The following is a 16,867-nucleotide window of genomic DNA, read 5'->3' as shown; positions in this document are numbered from 1 at the left end:
TATATAATTTTAATAATATAATATTTATTAATCACTTATTATAATATATTAAATAAAATATAATTTAATAATAAAAAATATTTAATTTTAAATCTAACTATGAATGAAGATGACAAGTAATATCAATTAAGAAAAATAAATGATTAATCCATCTAAAAATAGCTTAGCACTGTTCTTATATTAAAAAGTTTAGTGTATAAAGATAATGTATATATATATTGTTTTAAAATATTTTAAAATTAATAAAAAAAATAAATTAAATATATTATAAAAATTTCATAAAAATTAAAAGTAAAAAAAAAAAATTTGTTATTTATAAATTAAATTTATATATTTAATATATTAACAATTGTGGATGAATGTTACTTAAAAAAACTCTAAACCAATATTATAAAAAAAATCAATAAATAATTTTTTAACATTTTTAGATAATAATAATATAAAAAATAATAATATTAATTAAAATAACAATTTATTTTTATTATATTCTTAAAAACACTAAAAAGTACACCTTTTTTAATAATAATAATATAAATAATAAATCATGCGTCAAAGGAAGAAGCCTGCTTCTCATTTCGTGGCAACGTTTCACGAGGACGTGTTCTGAACAATAATTTTTCCCCATTTTTTAAGGTATTGTAATTGATGAATCAAATAAGTAATCGAAGTTAAATGAATTAGCCCTCCTAAATAACACCTTGAATGGATTGTCTCACCATATAATATGAGACTTTACTCCTATAAATTACAAGTAAATTGTCCTACAAAATTTACAAAATCAAGAATAACTTGATTGGTCACTATAAAGATGTAAAGTCTTTGAAAAAAATATTATCTTCCACTGCCTAGCCCACAACCACAAGATGATATCTAAACCATTAAGGCTCCATTGATTTTTTTTTTTTTTTTCAAAAATGCCCTATTTAGGAGTGGCATTGTACATTTTAACTTCAACTCCTCATTTATAGTTTCAACGAATATCATCCATCTTAAATAAGAGAAAAATAGTTCAAAATCAAAACAGCACAATCTACATCAAAACAGAAAGGAAGAGATGCAACATAAAACCAAGAAATGGCATACAGAAAGTAACTGAATCCAGGAAATTTTAAAAATGTTTACCCTCAGTTCAAAAGAAAACAATCCAACAAGGCAACACCACAATCCTCATAAACGAGCAACATTACATTCAGCATCATCTCCATATGCACAAGGGAAGAAATAAACAATGCGCACATTTCAGAGGTTGAAAAATCTCTTTACAATTGACACATCTATGGCAGCAGCCCTCAGTGCAGTGCACCAGCAACATAAATTAATTCTGAACAACCAAGGTTTTCAATGTTTATTCTTTGTGAAAGTAAAAAGTTAACAGTAAGATAGCTTATGCCCAAACTTAAATAAATCAGATATACATTCCATAAATGATAGAGATTAGAAAACAACAATAACATGTAGGATTTTTTCATGGGTTCTACTCTTGCTAATAGGTGCAACTTAAACAATGAGATTCCTAAAGACTACATTGGCAAAATATCGCACAAGAGGGGGGTGGGGGAAGGGGTGGGTGTGTGTGTGTGTGTGAGAGAGAGAGAGAGAGAGAGAGAGAGAAGGGGGGGAGGAGGGAGAGAGAGAGGACTTGCATTCACAAATTCAAACATTTTGATTAGTTGTTAGACCGATCAAACAACTTGAATAAAACAAGAACCATAAGGATTTGTAGGAAATGCCTGAAAATGGGCTTACACACAAAGCATTTGGACCTAATAATGAAGTTTTACGCAATGCACAATTGAGCAGGATCTTTAATGTACAAAAGGTTGGCATCCTTTAAAAAATATGTTGGTGCAAATTAAACTTCACACGCTCGAGAAATCAGTCAACAGTTTCCTTAACTGCAGGCAATGAAATGATCCAGATATTAACTTCAAATGATCCTTGTTTTCCATCACTTCAGCTACAAATCTTAATAACATTACAAATAAAAGACAATAAAAGAAATTTACTTTCAGGCATCCATATTATATATTTATATTATCATGTTCATTAACAACTACCAGAAAAAAATTAATCAACATTTGTTTTCCACTGTTCTTTTAACAATGCTGCCCTTTGTATAACATAAATATATCAATAGCTAAATTTATTCGTTCAGTATTATCGCATATAATTCAAGCATAAAACATAAATTCAACAGCACTGAAAAGCCATTAACAAGCATCAAAGACACTATATCTGGCTAAAAAAATCCTCCAAATCATCATCTAATTACCTCAAACTAGTAAACAATCTAAGAAACATCCTTAAATTTCCAAAAACACAAATTAGATTTTTTTTTTTTTTTTGGTGGGGGGGGGATGGTGTTTGGAAAGAAAAAGGAAATAGCTCACTGTGACAAGTGATCTCTCAGTCAAGCGGCACCTCAACTTCACCATCAGTAATCTCTTGCTGCAAATCCTTAGGATTCTTGCCATCGACCGTACACCCAACCGAGACGCAAGTTCCCAAAATCTCCTTCACAGTTCCACTCAGATCCTTCGCCATCGATCTTGGCCTCATAACCTTCGCGATCTCAATTACATCATCGAGCGAGATGTTCCCGCTGTGCTTGATATTCTTAGTCTTCTTCCTGTCTCTCTCTGGCTCCTTAAGTGCTTTGATGACCAAAGCCGCCGCCGATGGAACAACAGTCACCTTGGCCTGGCGATTCTGCACCGTGAGTTTGACGGTGACGCGAAGGCCCTTCCAGTCCTTGGCGGTCTCCTTAGCGATGTCTTCACCAATCTTTTTAGGGGAGAGACCGAGCGGCCCAATTTTCGGAGCCAGGGAGCTGGCCGCACCGACTTCGCCACCGGTGACCCGGACAAAGACATCGACGACCTGAGAAGGGTCAAATTTAGGCGGCATTTTGGGTGCTCCGAGAAAGACAACACTAATGTTTCCAGAAAACACAGAAGGAAGAAAACAAATACACATATCACACTCCCCAGCTTTTAGGGTTTTGCGGGACGGGGTCAGAGAGTGACATGACGTATTTGACCTTGTGCAATTTCCTCTAAGCAGTGGGTATGAAGGGTAAATATGTCTTTCTATGTACTAAACTTGGTCTCATTTTAGCACTTTGGTTCGTATTAGAGGTCCATACGAGAGCAGGCGGCCCAAGATATGTTCATATGGGCTTGTGCAAGGACTTCGGCATGGTGAGACATTTTAACAATGTAATTGTAATTTTTAATCACTAATTATTAATTTTTAAAAATGCTAAACCAAAAATTATATTGCAAAACAATCCAATTCAGTTTAGTAATTTATTTAATTAAATAATTTTTTATTTTAATTTAATGATTTAATTAACAAGAATAATTTAAATATTTGTTAATATTATTAATATTAATCAATTATTTTATTTTTTTAATCATTTCAGTAATTATTTTTAAATAAATCAAATAAAAATATTATTTTACTGAATTAAATATTTATTATTTTAAAAGTTATAATTGGGTTTATTTTGGTTATATTATTTATTTATATTTTATGTTTAAATATAAAATTTTTTTCATTTGTTAGGTCTTAAATTTAAGATAAAATAATGAGACAGCAGTGAATTAAAAGTATAATAAAAAAAGAAAAGAAAAAAATTAAAATTAAGATAACAATATTAGATATGTTATTTTATATATTTTATTTTCTTATCAATAGAAAGTTTGTTAAAATTAATGAAAATATTGAAATTATTGAATAAATTAATAAAATTATATACATTAGCTAAAACTGACAATATAGAAATGAAAAGATTTAAATAATTTGTCAATTGATGAGTTTAATTATTTTTAATTAAATATATTGCTAACATTGAAAATAATATGAAAAGTTTATAATTAATTAAATTGATAAAAATATAAAGTTTTGTTAAAAATAATAATTGACAAATATTATAATTTTTATTGTTTATTTTAATATAAAAAGTCGACAAAATATTAAAAAAGTGAGGATTCGAATCTGAATCTATCAGGTGAGTGATATGCTTTTAACTACTGAATTACTTAAAAATAAAAGTTAAAAATAACGTTGAACCAAGTATTTAATAATCAGATAAGTTTCTCATTGAATTGTCTTCTACAAAAATCATATATATCAATTATTGTCCTTTTAATATATTATCAATCAAAATAACACACAGAAACAAAAGGCAGCATTCAAAAGTGTCATAATCAATTACTTGTAATTTACCCTGATATGAATTTCAAACTTGTTAGGAATTATAGAAGGGTGATGTAAGTTATGACCCACATCTCTCAACAAAATTTATGTATTGAAAAGGAAACAACACAAAACCCTTAATCTTCTATTACTAGTAGTGGACATTTTCATCACTTTCTTTAACTTTGCAAGTGAAAGTTGTGTTAGGGTTTTATAGCTCCCATATCTTTATGACCCCATTCATGTCATTTTCTTTGAATATTAGCCATTAGAAATGTCATTATGTAAGCATGGCAATGGACCTACATATTGCACATCATCCCTTTTATCATCACTCTTTTGAAAGGGAAATATCAATCCCAACTGTAGGAAGAATTAAATATGAATTTCATTTTTGTCACTAATTTATGTGTTTTATCTCTGATTAAAAAGGTAAAAAGTTGAGCGAGAGTCGTTGTATGTGAGTTCATGATGAAAAAACCGAGACAGACTCATTTATCAGTGGATTAGTCTTTCGGGATTTTATCATTAACTCGTGTTTGCGTGTGTTATATCTTTGACAAATAAGTATCGAGAAGAATTTTTTACCTAAATTCAATTTATCATGGATTCAATATACAAATGTTTGAGACTCATGTATTTAATAGGTGGATTCCATCATACGACATCTATCTTGAATTTATAATAGATCGAGTTTAAGCAAGAAAAATCTAGCTCGTTTATTTCTCTAAAATTAAGCTTAGAAAGTGAACTATTTTAAAAGTAAGTGAAATTATCATGTTTAATGTTTTTCTCATTTTAATAAAATGACATCAAGAGTCAATTTTTATGTAACACATTAAATTCATTTTTTTTATATAAGTAAGGAATATCATACACATTGAAATTAATAGATAATATATCATGAATTAATTTTTATATATTATATTAAATTTATTCATTCGATTTAATAAAAAATAAATCAACAATTTTAAAAGTTGGAAAAGATATAATTTTTTTATAATTTGATTAGCTTACAGATTTAAATTGTAATAAATAAGATATGTTATCAATTTAACTTTATTAATTTATTGAATAATTAAAATTTTTTCATTAATTTTAATAAATTTTATACTGATAAAAAATATAATATTGAATAATATATATAATAATGTTATCTTAATTTTATTTTTCTCTCTCTTGCATTATACTTTTAATTCATATATTTCTCATTATTTTATCTCGAATTTAAGATATAACAAATAAAAAAAATCAAATGTTTAAACATAAAATATTAATAAACAATATAACTAAAATAAATTTATTACAATTTTGAAAATAATTAGTATTTAATTCAATACATAATATTTTTGTTTGATTTATTCGAGAATAATTGCTAAAATGTTAAAAAAATAATTGATTAATATTATTAATATTGGCATATATTTGAATAATGTTTATTAATTAAATAATTTAATTAAGTTAATTGCCAAAATTAAAACTAATGTGTAAGTTTTCATTAAATTAATAAAATTAAAAAATTTTATTAAAATTGAAAAAACATATAAATATTTGAGTTTTTCGTTTTAATCATTTAGTCATTGTTATTAATACAATCATCACGAGTTAGATGACTACAAGACTTGAGCTTAATTTTTATATATATTACTAATAAAATTAAAAGTTCTTCTATTTTTACTTTTTTTATCTTTATTTTCTTCTACTTTATAAATTTTTTTTAGGTGGCTATCGGCAAGTGTTCTTATGGTGATTATATGTATACTAAGATTTGTTGTTATTGATAGACTTTAAATTTATATTTTTTTCAATTTAATTAAAAATATTTATTTAACAAATGTTTTAAAATAATTTGATATCTACAATTAAATTAAAAAAAAAGTCATCTTGAAACGATATTTTAAAATATGCTGAATAAATAAGTTCACTCATAAATTTTACTGAAAAAATCTCAATCCCTATAAACGTCGTATAACATATCTCAACTCCTATAAACATCTTATTACATATCTCAACTGATATAAAAGTGATATTAAATACTTTTTGAATCATAAATAATAGATCATCGATCATATCAGTGTAGTTAAATTTTTTATTTTTTTATTTAAAAATTTTAAAAATATTTTAATTTTAATTTATAAAAATTAAAATATATTATGAGACATTTTAAATATTTAAGATGTCGTAAAATTTTTTATTAATAAATTTCATGGGATAATCTGCCTAGTGAAATGATGTGAGTTGTGTGTTTTCAAGTGGACCCACTCACCCAATTCTTCGCTTGTGTGGGGTTAAGATTCTTTTTTGCATCCATTAACCCATATGGTCCACTAACTTAAAAGAATTAAGCCAATGACTTTATCACAGAACAGAAGTATCCATCGAGTTGCGGCGATTATTAAAAAATCTCCATCATTTAGCCACGGATAATTTTAATTAATCTATTAGAATCAAATTACGTATTAATGATTCACATTAAAGTCCCATCATCAATATCAACTCTTTAATTTTTTTTCTTAAATTTAATTTATTATAAATTTAAAATATAAATATATAATATTTATATATTTAATAATTAAATTTCATTATATATTATATATTTTGAATTCATAATAAGTCGTTGACACGCAAAATCATATTTTGATAAAAAAAATATTGAAACACTAATTAATACTTTAAATTATTAGTATAGTGAATTTATTTTTCATAATTTATTGAGAGTATGAGTGTTGTAAACTCGAATTTATATGTGAATAAATTTAATAATGACTAATTATTAAATTAATTATTTATATATAAATATATATAATTATTATATTTATTTTAATTAATTTTATTTATATTTTAATATAAATATTTAATTTAATAATTATTAAATTTATTTTTATATGAGATTCAATTTATATTAGATGTATGCACAAATGCTACAAATTGAAGGTGCTTTGGAGCATCTAATTTTATTAAATATCACCGCCACAAGCATTGGATTCGCCAGAGTTAGTGCTTTTAGATAAATCCAAAAGTTGTTTGGTTGCTTTAAGATTAAAATATATTAAGTTTAATTTTAAATCACTTTGATATTTTTTATTAATATATTTAAAGATATAATTTTTAAAATTATTTTAGTAATAATGATAAACAAACTGTTGATATTGTTATTTAATATTCTTCGTGGAAAAGTAAGTGCATGAGAATATCTTAAATACCTAATTTTCTTTTCATATTATTATTATTATTATTATTATTATTATTAAATTATGTGTGAAAATAGCATTAAATAAAATATTTATACATAAATCCATACACTTATTTTATATAATTTTAATTAATTTATAAAAATTTTGATATAAATATTTAATTTAATAATTATATAATTTATTTTTATATGAGGCAATGAGTAGGATATATGTGAAAATTAATATATTCGAACCTAAACCCGATTAATATTCTCAAAATCTGAACTCATTTTAAACTCAGCTGAAATTTATTCTCAGCTATCCAAACTCATCTAAAACTCAATTATTATTATTTGAAAAATATTTAAATTCATTTAATTTTATATTTTTTATTAAAAATCTACATAAAAATTATTTTATTAATAATTTATATTTTAAAAATTTAACAAATCCATAAATTATTTTAATTTTATTTTATATATAATAAATTATATACAAATTTATAAATATTATTATAAAATATATATTTTATATTTAATTAAATATTTATATAAACAGATTCGGATAATAAATACTTAATATGTAAAATTTAAATATGACTCAAATTCATCATAGATATTAAATTTTAAACTAAAATCCGATTATAAATTATCAAAATCTATACTATTAAAATTCAGTAAAATTAAATATTCACAAAAACTCAACTTTATTACCATTCTTATATGAGATAAGTTTATTATGGAGATATCATTAATTATTTTCAACTCTTAAATCTTTTAAATATTGATAACTTCAATTCACCACTTACTAAACAGTGAGTTGCATATTTTTTAAAATAATAAATAAATAAATGCTAAATCTTATAAAATCATTATAAAAATTTTAATATCTATTCTCTGCGGTTTATATTTATACAATATCAATCATATTAGTATTATTTGAGTAAATATTATAAATAAGAATAAAAATAAAAATATTTAAAAATAACTAATAAAAATAAAAAATCAACATGAAAAATGATTTATATCACTTGTTTCAAACAAACATTAATTACGAGATCCATCACAAAAATACATTAAATGTTATATTTTTTTTATCACAAAAAACATACCAAAAGTAAAACAATTTTAATTTTTTTTAGATATATTTATATACAATTATGATTATAATATATATTATAATTATAAACTATATATAATTTAATATACAATTTTGTATTTTGATTCTGATATGCCCATTTCAGGCTTTAGTTATAAGTATATTAAATCACTTTATAATTTTTAATTTTAAGTGTAATATTTTATTATAAAATATGCTTAATCATTAATTATACATGTATCTTATATTTAAATATTATATAATTAATAAATAATTAAAAGCTATATTATATAATATATTTATGTTATTATATTATAAAATATATTTAATTTTAAATTATAAACGTAAATTATAATTAAAGATTATATAATTAAAAACATATAATTATATAATTATATATATATATATATATATATATATATATATATATATATATATATATAAACACTTTTGCTTATGGAGAACAAGAATATAATGGAAGATATTATGAAGATGTTGTATTGAAGATTGGCAATTCAAAACTATAGCAGCCATCCAATTAACATTCCAATGGTACACAGCAAAAACCCACATTATCCTTCGAATTTTAGAATCATCAACTTTCTTCTTTTCATGGATTGGAATCATCAACTCATTATTCGAATTTATTTTCTTTTTTTTCCCCTTTGTGAATCACTTTAATCATATCTTGAAATTTTCAAAAGAGTAACAGTAAATTTATAATTTAATCCTTAAATTTTATTTTATATTATATTTTAATCTCTAAATTTTACACTATATTATATCTAGACTATGAGAAATAGATTATTTAATCACTTTAATCTTAATATATAGAAAAAATTTAATTCTTGTAATTTTAATATTTATAATAATTTTATTCATTAATATATTAAAATTACATAAATTAAAGTGTAATATAATATAAAATTTAGATATTAAATAATTAATTTCTTAAGATTTAAGAATTAAAATATAATATAATGAAAAATTTATAAATTAAATAATTAATATTTTAAAATTTTAAAAATTAAGTGTAATATATAATAAAATTTAAGGATCAAATGGTAAATTTTCCAAGAATAAATTTCCCTTCCACAAGTAAAGCGTGATGTTACCTTTAACGTTCAACTGAACTCATACACTCCACCACGCAGTTGTTTTTCTTCTTTTTTTTTTTAAAAAAAAAATCAGAAATTAAAACGCTATTTTGGGAGGGTGAGACGATAAATTGGGGAGATTTTTGGAATGTAGCATTGGGTCCAGCTGGCGAGAAGGACGAGCTAGACTTAGTGGTGACCCCACATCACGTGCCATTCACGCCCCCACACGTATGCATGATCAGACTTCGCCACGTGTCTAGCATTCACAAGATTATACACGTCTCGAGATCCTAGAACATGTAACCTGAACCAGTTTTGTCCTCTTTTCTAGAACCAGGTCAAATGAGCTTTCCCTCTCCTTCTGTCTCAGTACGCGTCGCGACAAATTCGTAACTAGCAGTACAATATTTGTTATCGTAAGGGACAAATTTGGTATTCCCAAACTGCCCTTCTTTTGTCCACTAGTAGCGCCTAGTTTTGCGTTAATATATACTCGGATTCTGTCATAAAAGATAAGCCTATTTTTATTTTTATATAATTTATAAAAATAATTAAAATAATAAATTTTATTTAATTTTTTAATATATCCTCACCCATATTAAATAATTTAGTTTTTACTAAATTATTTTTACAAAATATAAAAATACTATATGATTTAATTTTTTAATATATAAGAAATTGTAATTTTATTTTTTATTAAATTAATATTTATATTTTTTTTAACAGATATGATCTAAATTATTAGACGGTAATGTATCGCTTATATAGCATAAATATCTAACGTGGCAATTCGAGGAAAGTTAAACAGGGTGTTATGGTAATTTCAGCAGATGAAGTGACAGAGAAAAATTTATTTAAGAGAGAAACCCACTCAGCCTTATCCATTATATATATCTAACCTGTAAACCTTTATAAAAGCAAATCAATATCCTCTCCTCCCTTCCCCACCGGTGAAACCACCAGAGACGAGAACCAGACCAAGGCGAATCCCCATAGAGAGACCCAAAGAAGAGGAACCCAACCGTAGAATCTATTTGTCTTCAATGGCTACTAGTAAGAGCTACTTTGCTAGACAAAGCTACCGATTTTTGTCCAGTGACCAGACCCCTCACGCGCCGCTCACGCCCGACTCTGCATTCGAGCTCGATGAGTCTGACGTTTACAACAACTCAGTAGCAACTCGCTCCAACTCGCCCGAGTTTCGGAAAGCTGTACAGAGTTCGAGACTTAACAAAAAGTCCACAGCAACAGCAGCGGCCAGACTCACAGACCCTGGAAATAGAGCCGTCGGGACTCCGTCGTCACTTCCGGTTAACATACCGGATTGGTCGAAGATATTGAAAGACGAATACAGGGAGAATCGAAGGAGAGAGGTCGACGACGATGACGATGATGATGTGGACGGCGAGGATTATTTCGATGGAGGAGCGAGAGTTCCACCGCACGAGTTTTTGGCCAGACAGTTGGCGAGGACGAGGATCGCATCGTTCTCGGTGCATGAAGGAGTAGGGAGGACATTGAAAGGGAGGGATCTGAGTAGGGTAAGAAATGCAATTTGGGAGAAAACAGGGTTTCAAGATTAAAAAGCAAAAAAAAAAAAATCAAGAAATGAAGGTCTTTTTCGAGGATTTATATACAGGAATTCATCACTACAGGTTTTCTAGAGTATGTGATAGATGTTTTTTTTTCAAATTTTTACTTTAAATTTTGATGGGTATGGTGGTATGATGCTGAATAGTATGAGTTTTATGCTTGTGATATGCTAACTTCTTCGAGATTGTATCAGAAATGGCTGAGAAAATTTCACTTTGGCAATAAAATTGCAGAGATTTTTCATTATATTTATATATATGTTGATTCCCTGTACAAATCATCTCAGATGCTTCTGAAATCTTTCTTCCGGCTGATGTAAAGCTTCAAGCTTTTGTGATTCATATTGTGTAATGTGGTGGCTCATAAGTTGGCAAGATTGGGTCCTCTATAGCTTGTTGAAGCAGCCCTGTTTCAGGATGGATCTTTTATTTAATAATTGCCAGAACATAAAAGCAAAAAAGGGAAAATCTGATTTAGTTTTCCAAATTTGAAAGTTGAAATGGATGGCGAGAGAGATGGGATCATTCTGGGGAAAAAAAGATTACGAAGAAGGAGGGTGGTGGAAGGAAGGTTCAATAATTGGTGGAGTTGGGGTTTGATGTGGGTGAGGTTGGTAAGAATTAAGAAAAGTTCAGGCTACATTCATGGATAACGACCCCTTTGAAAATAATAATAATAATAATAATGCATAAATCATTGCATGTCAAAATTGTAAATTTTCATATTCTTGAAATTTTCCTGGAAAAATAATACATCTAGTTATAATAATTAGGGTGTTCGTATATAGGTTGATTTTGACAATTTGAATGTATACACTGTGAAATTAAACTTAAAAGAAATTAACTTAAAAAAAAAAGTGGGATTTCATTGATCAAAATTATATCAATACAAGTAGTATAGGATACGCGGATGTAAGAAAAAAGCAATTAAAATTGTGGAAAATGAAAATATATTCATTGCTTAACAAAAATTGGTTTATATACATGAGGAAGACTAAATCTGTTATAATCAACTTACTAGATCATCTTTAATAAATTAATAGAATATTAACTTCTAAGCTTCTTTACTCTTGATAATCTTGTTAAAGAGAACAATAAGTGTAACGCATCGTTTTAACCATTATAAGTTAGTTAATGAGTTTATGGTGATCAAAACGATGTGTTGAACTAATTATTCTCTTTTTTTTTTATCAAAAATAGAAATTCATTAACCTGACAAATTGAGTACAGAAAACCCTAGCCTATGCCAGACACTAGTCCCACTAAATAAAGCCCTCACAGAGATAAGCTCAACAAATAACTCAATACAAGCCCAAATCCTAGGCCTAATCATTGCCGTCGAAGGAGGAGAGTTATGCAGTAGCCACTCATCAACAACCACGAACAATAGAAAGAGAAAGCGGGCTCAACTTCAACTCAACACTGCAAACAACACAGAGCCAAACTGCATCCTCAAAGCATACCACTGAGGACTATTAAAGATGAAGCATTGTCAAACCGAAGGAGAGAGGTGAGTAGGGTCGCCCAACAGAGCTCCGAATGGCAAGAGAGCCATGAAGGTCAGGCGGCGAAGACACCAACTTTGCAACCCCAGAGGTGCCGAGCCTCACAGCCTAAAGGATTTTGCACACTCCCATTGAAAGCTTGAATACTGAGGAGACTACGCTCCACCATGCACAAGGACTCCAAAAAGCACAATAGCTCAACAGTTGCACTGTAGGACCGCAACCTAGAGAATAACAACCAACATTCTTATCGAAACATAAACGTAACTGGATACAAACAGAAAGGATCTAGGAAATCGGCAAGGGCCCTCTCACTGAAGCACAGGATCCACCAAACAAGTTTGCACAGACTAGATCTATAAAAAAATCGACAGAAAAAACACATATCTGAAACAAAAAACTAATAGCCAAATAAAATTTATATACATCCTAATCGAAGGAAGAAGAGGGACCTTCATTCGGCGAGGAAGGGATGTCGTCCTCTGCCCTTGAGGGTAAAGAACGACCACTCACGTGCTCCTCTAGTTCTGTAGATAATGAAAAAGAGAAACTCTTACTTAACAGCGAAACAGAGCTCGCACTTTGTTGTTTCACTTCTATCCAATTAATTATTCCCTTTGGTAAGATTAATCCAGTAGATTAAAAGATATTTGATGGCATAATTTGGATTGCTTCCATGTCCCAATACACTTTTGGATATCTGATGTATGATTAAAGGAGGAATAAGATAAAAAAAAAAAAAATGGACCCAAAAACCAATTAGATATGCTAGTGATAATGGAAGCATTATGATAGGGGGAACATCTGGTACAATGCTAATCTTGATAATGGGATAAGCTCATATCTATGATAGATTTATAGGTTAGGTGCCATCGCCATTAATGAGTTACCCCTTTATTTATTTGTATCCCAAAATATAAAATAATCTGAAAATAGGACATTGGATCTTGCACTTTAGATTTCGGATAATCGTTCTATTTAAATAATTTTATTACTATAAGATTTATTAATTTTAATTTTATAATATTAAAATAATTTCTAAAATTATAAAATCATGAATTAATCACAGATTTAAAAAAAAATAAAAAAAAAACCATTTGAGGTGAATAAAATTAATTTTGAGGTTAATATTTAAATATATTTATGAATTAATAAAAAAATTAATATTTTCTGTCCAGTTGGCAAACTAAAAAATATATGGCGAGATGAAATTGCAAGCCAAGGTCCACGTGAAATCCATTCGTGGGACAATAACAAAGGCTGGCATCAGCGCAGCCAGCGTTAATTCTGCGATCACCATTAATATTATCCACATTTTTAATTAATTATTATTATTATTATTATTGACGTGGATCCATTACAAAGCTGAGGTGTTATGATAATAATAATAATAATAATAATAATAGTAATTGAATAGGAAGTCGTGAGATATTGGGTTAAAAGTTGAAATAATTCTGCAATCACCATTAATATTATCCACATTTTTAATTAATTATTATTATTGACGTGGATCCATTACAAAGCTGAGGTGTTATGATAATAATAATAATAATAATAATAATAATTGAATAGGAAGTCGTGACATATTGAGTTACAAGTTGAAATTAAAAAAAAAAAAAGTTTGAGCTAATCAGACCAGTCACAGTCCGGAAATTTTAATAGTAGCGCTTAAATTTTAAAAATTATAATATAATAATTTTTAAATTTAAAAATATAATATAAATTTTTTTACATTTTAAAATTTTATATAATAAAATCTTTTTAACTTATAATAATTAATTTATAAATAACATGCTAATGTAAATAATTCTGACGATAATGTGAACGATTGCTATTATTTTATAACTAACAGTAAGATCTCTCTAATTAACTGTTATACATATAATATTTTATTATCTTATACGACTAAAATCTTTTTTTATAGTTAACCTATAAAGAAAAATATAACTGATTTTACTATTATTATATGGATGAGAGAAAATTGTTCATATCACTGTTATTCTGTATTACATAAATTGACTATTACAAATTAAAAGAATTTTATTGTGTAAAATTTTAAAATTTATGAATTTTATATTATATTTTTAAATTCATAGATAATTCTATTATAACTCTTAAAATTGAAATTTATCCAAATCAAAGGGTGTTTACCTTGTATTATAAGTTAGTCAAATTAATTTATAAAATTGTAAAATAAGTTGATCTATTTGTTTATGATAATTTTAAGTTTCAAGATTATAAATTGAGTTTGTAAGGTAAAAAAAAAAAAAGGATCAACTTTTTATTTTTTATACTTATAAATTAGTTTAATCAATATTTTATTACATTATACTAATTTAATTTTTAAAATTTCACTAAAAAATTTATTTAATTATTTTAATAATAAATATATTTATATGTTAGTTTTTATTAAATATATTAATTATTTATCAATAAGTTATAAGCACTTTAACTAAATAAATAACTGCTTAAAATTTTAAATAGTTATAAATTTAAATTAATTTATAAGTGCTAAAGTACTTGCCTACTTATAAACTAATTTTTATAAGTTAAGTCAAACACTTCCTTAATTTAGTGTAATTTAAATTAAATTAAACAAAATTTCGACGAGTTAAAATAAAATTAAAACAGAGTTAATTTGATTTGGTCTAAATTAGTATTGAAAAAAACCTTTATGTATTATATTGATTTAAATTAAAATCAAAATCATTTTTTTTTTAAATCCGGTTCAGTTTCAAATCCTTAATTCTAAAGATCAAAATTAATCTAGCCTATATCCAACCAATAAATTATTCAAAATTGGAATAAATTATAATTAATTTTTATTTCTCATAAATATTTTATTTTAAATAAGATTAACACAAGATTAAAAATAGGAAAATATTAAAAAAAATGAGATTTTGCGTATTGATGTAGGGAAAACGCAATTCAAATTTTGACAAACTAAGGCTTCGTATGAAAAATATTTTATTAAAAAAGTTTTTTTTTAATATTTTTTAATATTTGAGTATTAAAAAATTAACCAATTAAAAATATTTTTCTAATTAAAGAGAAAAATAAATCAATTTAAAAAAAAATAATTTTATTTTTTTTAAATTATTTTTTAAACTTTAATAATCTTATTAAAATATAAAAATCTATAATAAAAGATAATTTTATAAAAACATTTTCTTAGAATATATTTTTTATAAAAAATATTTTTCATATATAAATTATTTTTTATGAAACACACCAAGTCTAATACTATGAACTTTTTTGCACTTTAAAAATAAATATGTCATGAACTTTGTCTGTTAATACTTTAAAATAAATATTTTATTGTCATTAATAAAGAAAATAATTTTTTTATTTTTTTATTAAAAAATATTTATTTATAAGTTCCAAGATATTTTTTTAAAAAATTATTATCTCACCTTATTAACTAAATAAAACTTAATATATTATTTTATTAAAAATGAAACATAAATTTTTAAATATTAAAATGTGAAATTTCATATATATATATATAATTTTAGGATTTTTTTTTAAAACAAATTGAGAGAAGTAAATTGAAAATACAGTTTACTGGATAAGAATAGTTTCAATAACAAAAAAAATATTAAAATTTAAATAATTTTTTTAAAAATATATAAAGACTTATTTTGAAATAAATCATTTATAAATAAAAAATTTAATTAAATTCTCATATAATAATATTTAATTTTTATTTTGTTTATAAGGAATTTTTTTGAATTAAAAATTAAAAATTTTTCATTTTAAATACAAAAATTAATAAAAAAAAATAAGTAAGTTGAATCCTTATAAAATTTTTATTTTTTAAAATGGGAGTGCACACAATTCATTTACCAATCCAACCACCACATAATGAATATAAAATGCTCTTGCTTTCTATAATTAGAAAATAAAGATAAGTATATATCACTACTTTATAGTTTATGCATTTTATTAATAAAAGCTTGAGATTTTTTTTGTCCTATTAATAAAGGATCTGTATTATTACTTCGTTAATATTTAAATATAAAATTACTAAACGACATCAATAGATGTTAGCGTAGTACTTCTTATTATATTTTTAAGCTAACATGGCAAATAAATCCTTCTATTTAGTTATATATACTAAATATCAACATAATCTTTTTTTTTTATTCTTCCTAATTTAACATAATTATATAGCTAAATTGGTATAATATTACATAAAA

General features: G+C 25.4%; 2 protein-coding genes across 4 annotated transcripts; one reads left to right on the top strand and one right to left on the bottom strand.

Moving 5' to 3' along the window:
• Nucleotides 1-1,031: 1,031 nt before the first annotated feature.
• Nucleotides 1,032-2,988, bottom strand: LOC110653252 (60S ribosomal protein L12). 3 transcript variants are annotated; one of them, XM_058148251.1, is made up of 2 exons: nt 2,391-2,988; nt 1,032-1,350 (listed from the first exon to the last, which is right to left on the bottom strand). In XM_058148251.1, exon 1 carries the CDS (start codon nt 2,974-2,976, stop codon nt 2,407-2,409), a length of 570 nt encoding a protein of 189 aa, XP_058004234.1. In that variant the 5' UTR covers nt 2,977-2,988; the 3' UTR covers nt 1,032-1,350; nt 2,391-2,406. The 3 variants fall into 3 exon arrangements, with proteins under 3 accessions (XP_058004234.1, XP_058004233.1, XP_058004232.1); XM_058148250.1 differs by having other exon boundaries at nt 1,032-1,321; XM_058148249.1 differs by lacking the exon at nt 1,032-1,350 and adding an exon at nt 1,645-1,895.
• Nucleotides 2,989-10,405: 7,417 nt separating this feature from the next.
• LOC110648061 (protein S40-4) lies at nt 10,406-11,410 on the top strand. Its single transcript, XM_021802161.2, has one exon. The coding sequence runs from the start codon at nt 10,615-10,617 to the stop codon at nt 11,152-11,154; it is 540 nt and encodes a 179-aa protein (XP_021657853.2). The 5' UTR covers nt 10,406-10,614; the 3' UTR covers nt 11,155-11,410.
• Nucleotides 11,411-16,867: the final 5,457 nt, after the last annotated feature.

This window comes from Hevea brasiliensis, chromosome 6 (assembly GCF_030052815.1).
Source record: "Hevea brasiliensis isolate MT/VB/25A 57/8 chromosome 6, ASM3005281v1, whole genome shotgun sequence".
Classification (NCBI taxonomy): Eukaryota; Viridiplantae; Streptophyta; class Magnoliopsida; order Malpighiales; family Euphorbiaceae; genus Hevea; species Hevea brasiliensis.
Note: the sequence above shows the minus strand (reverse complement) of the source record. Positions and strands in the feature narration are given on the sequence as shown.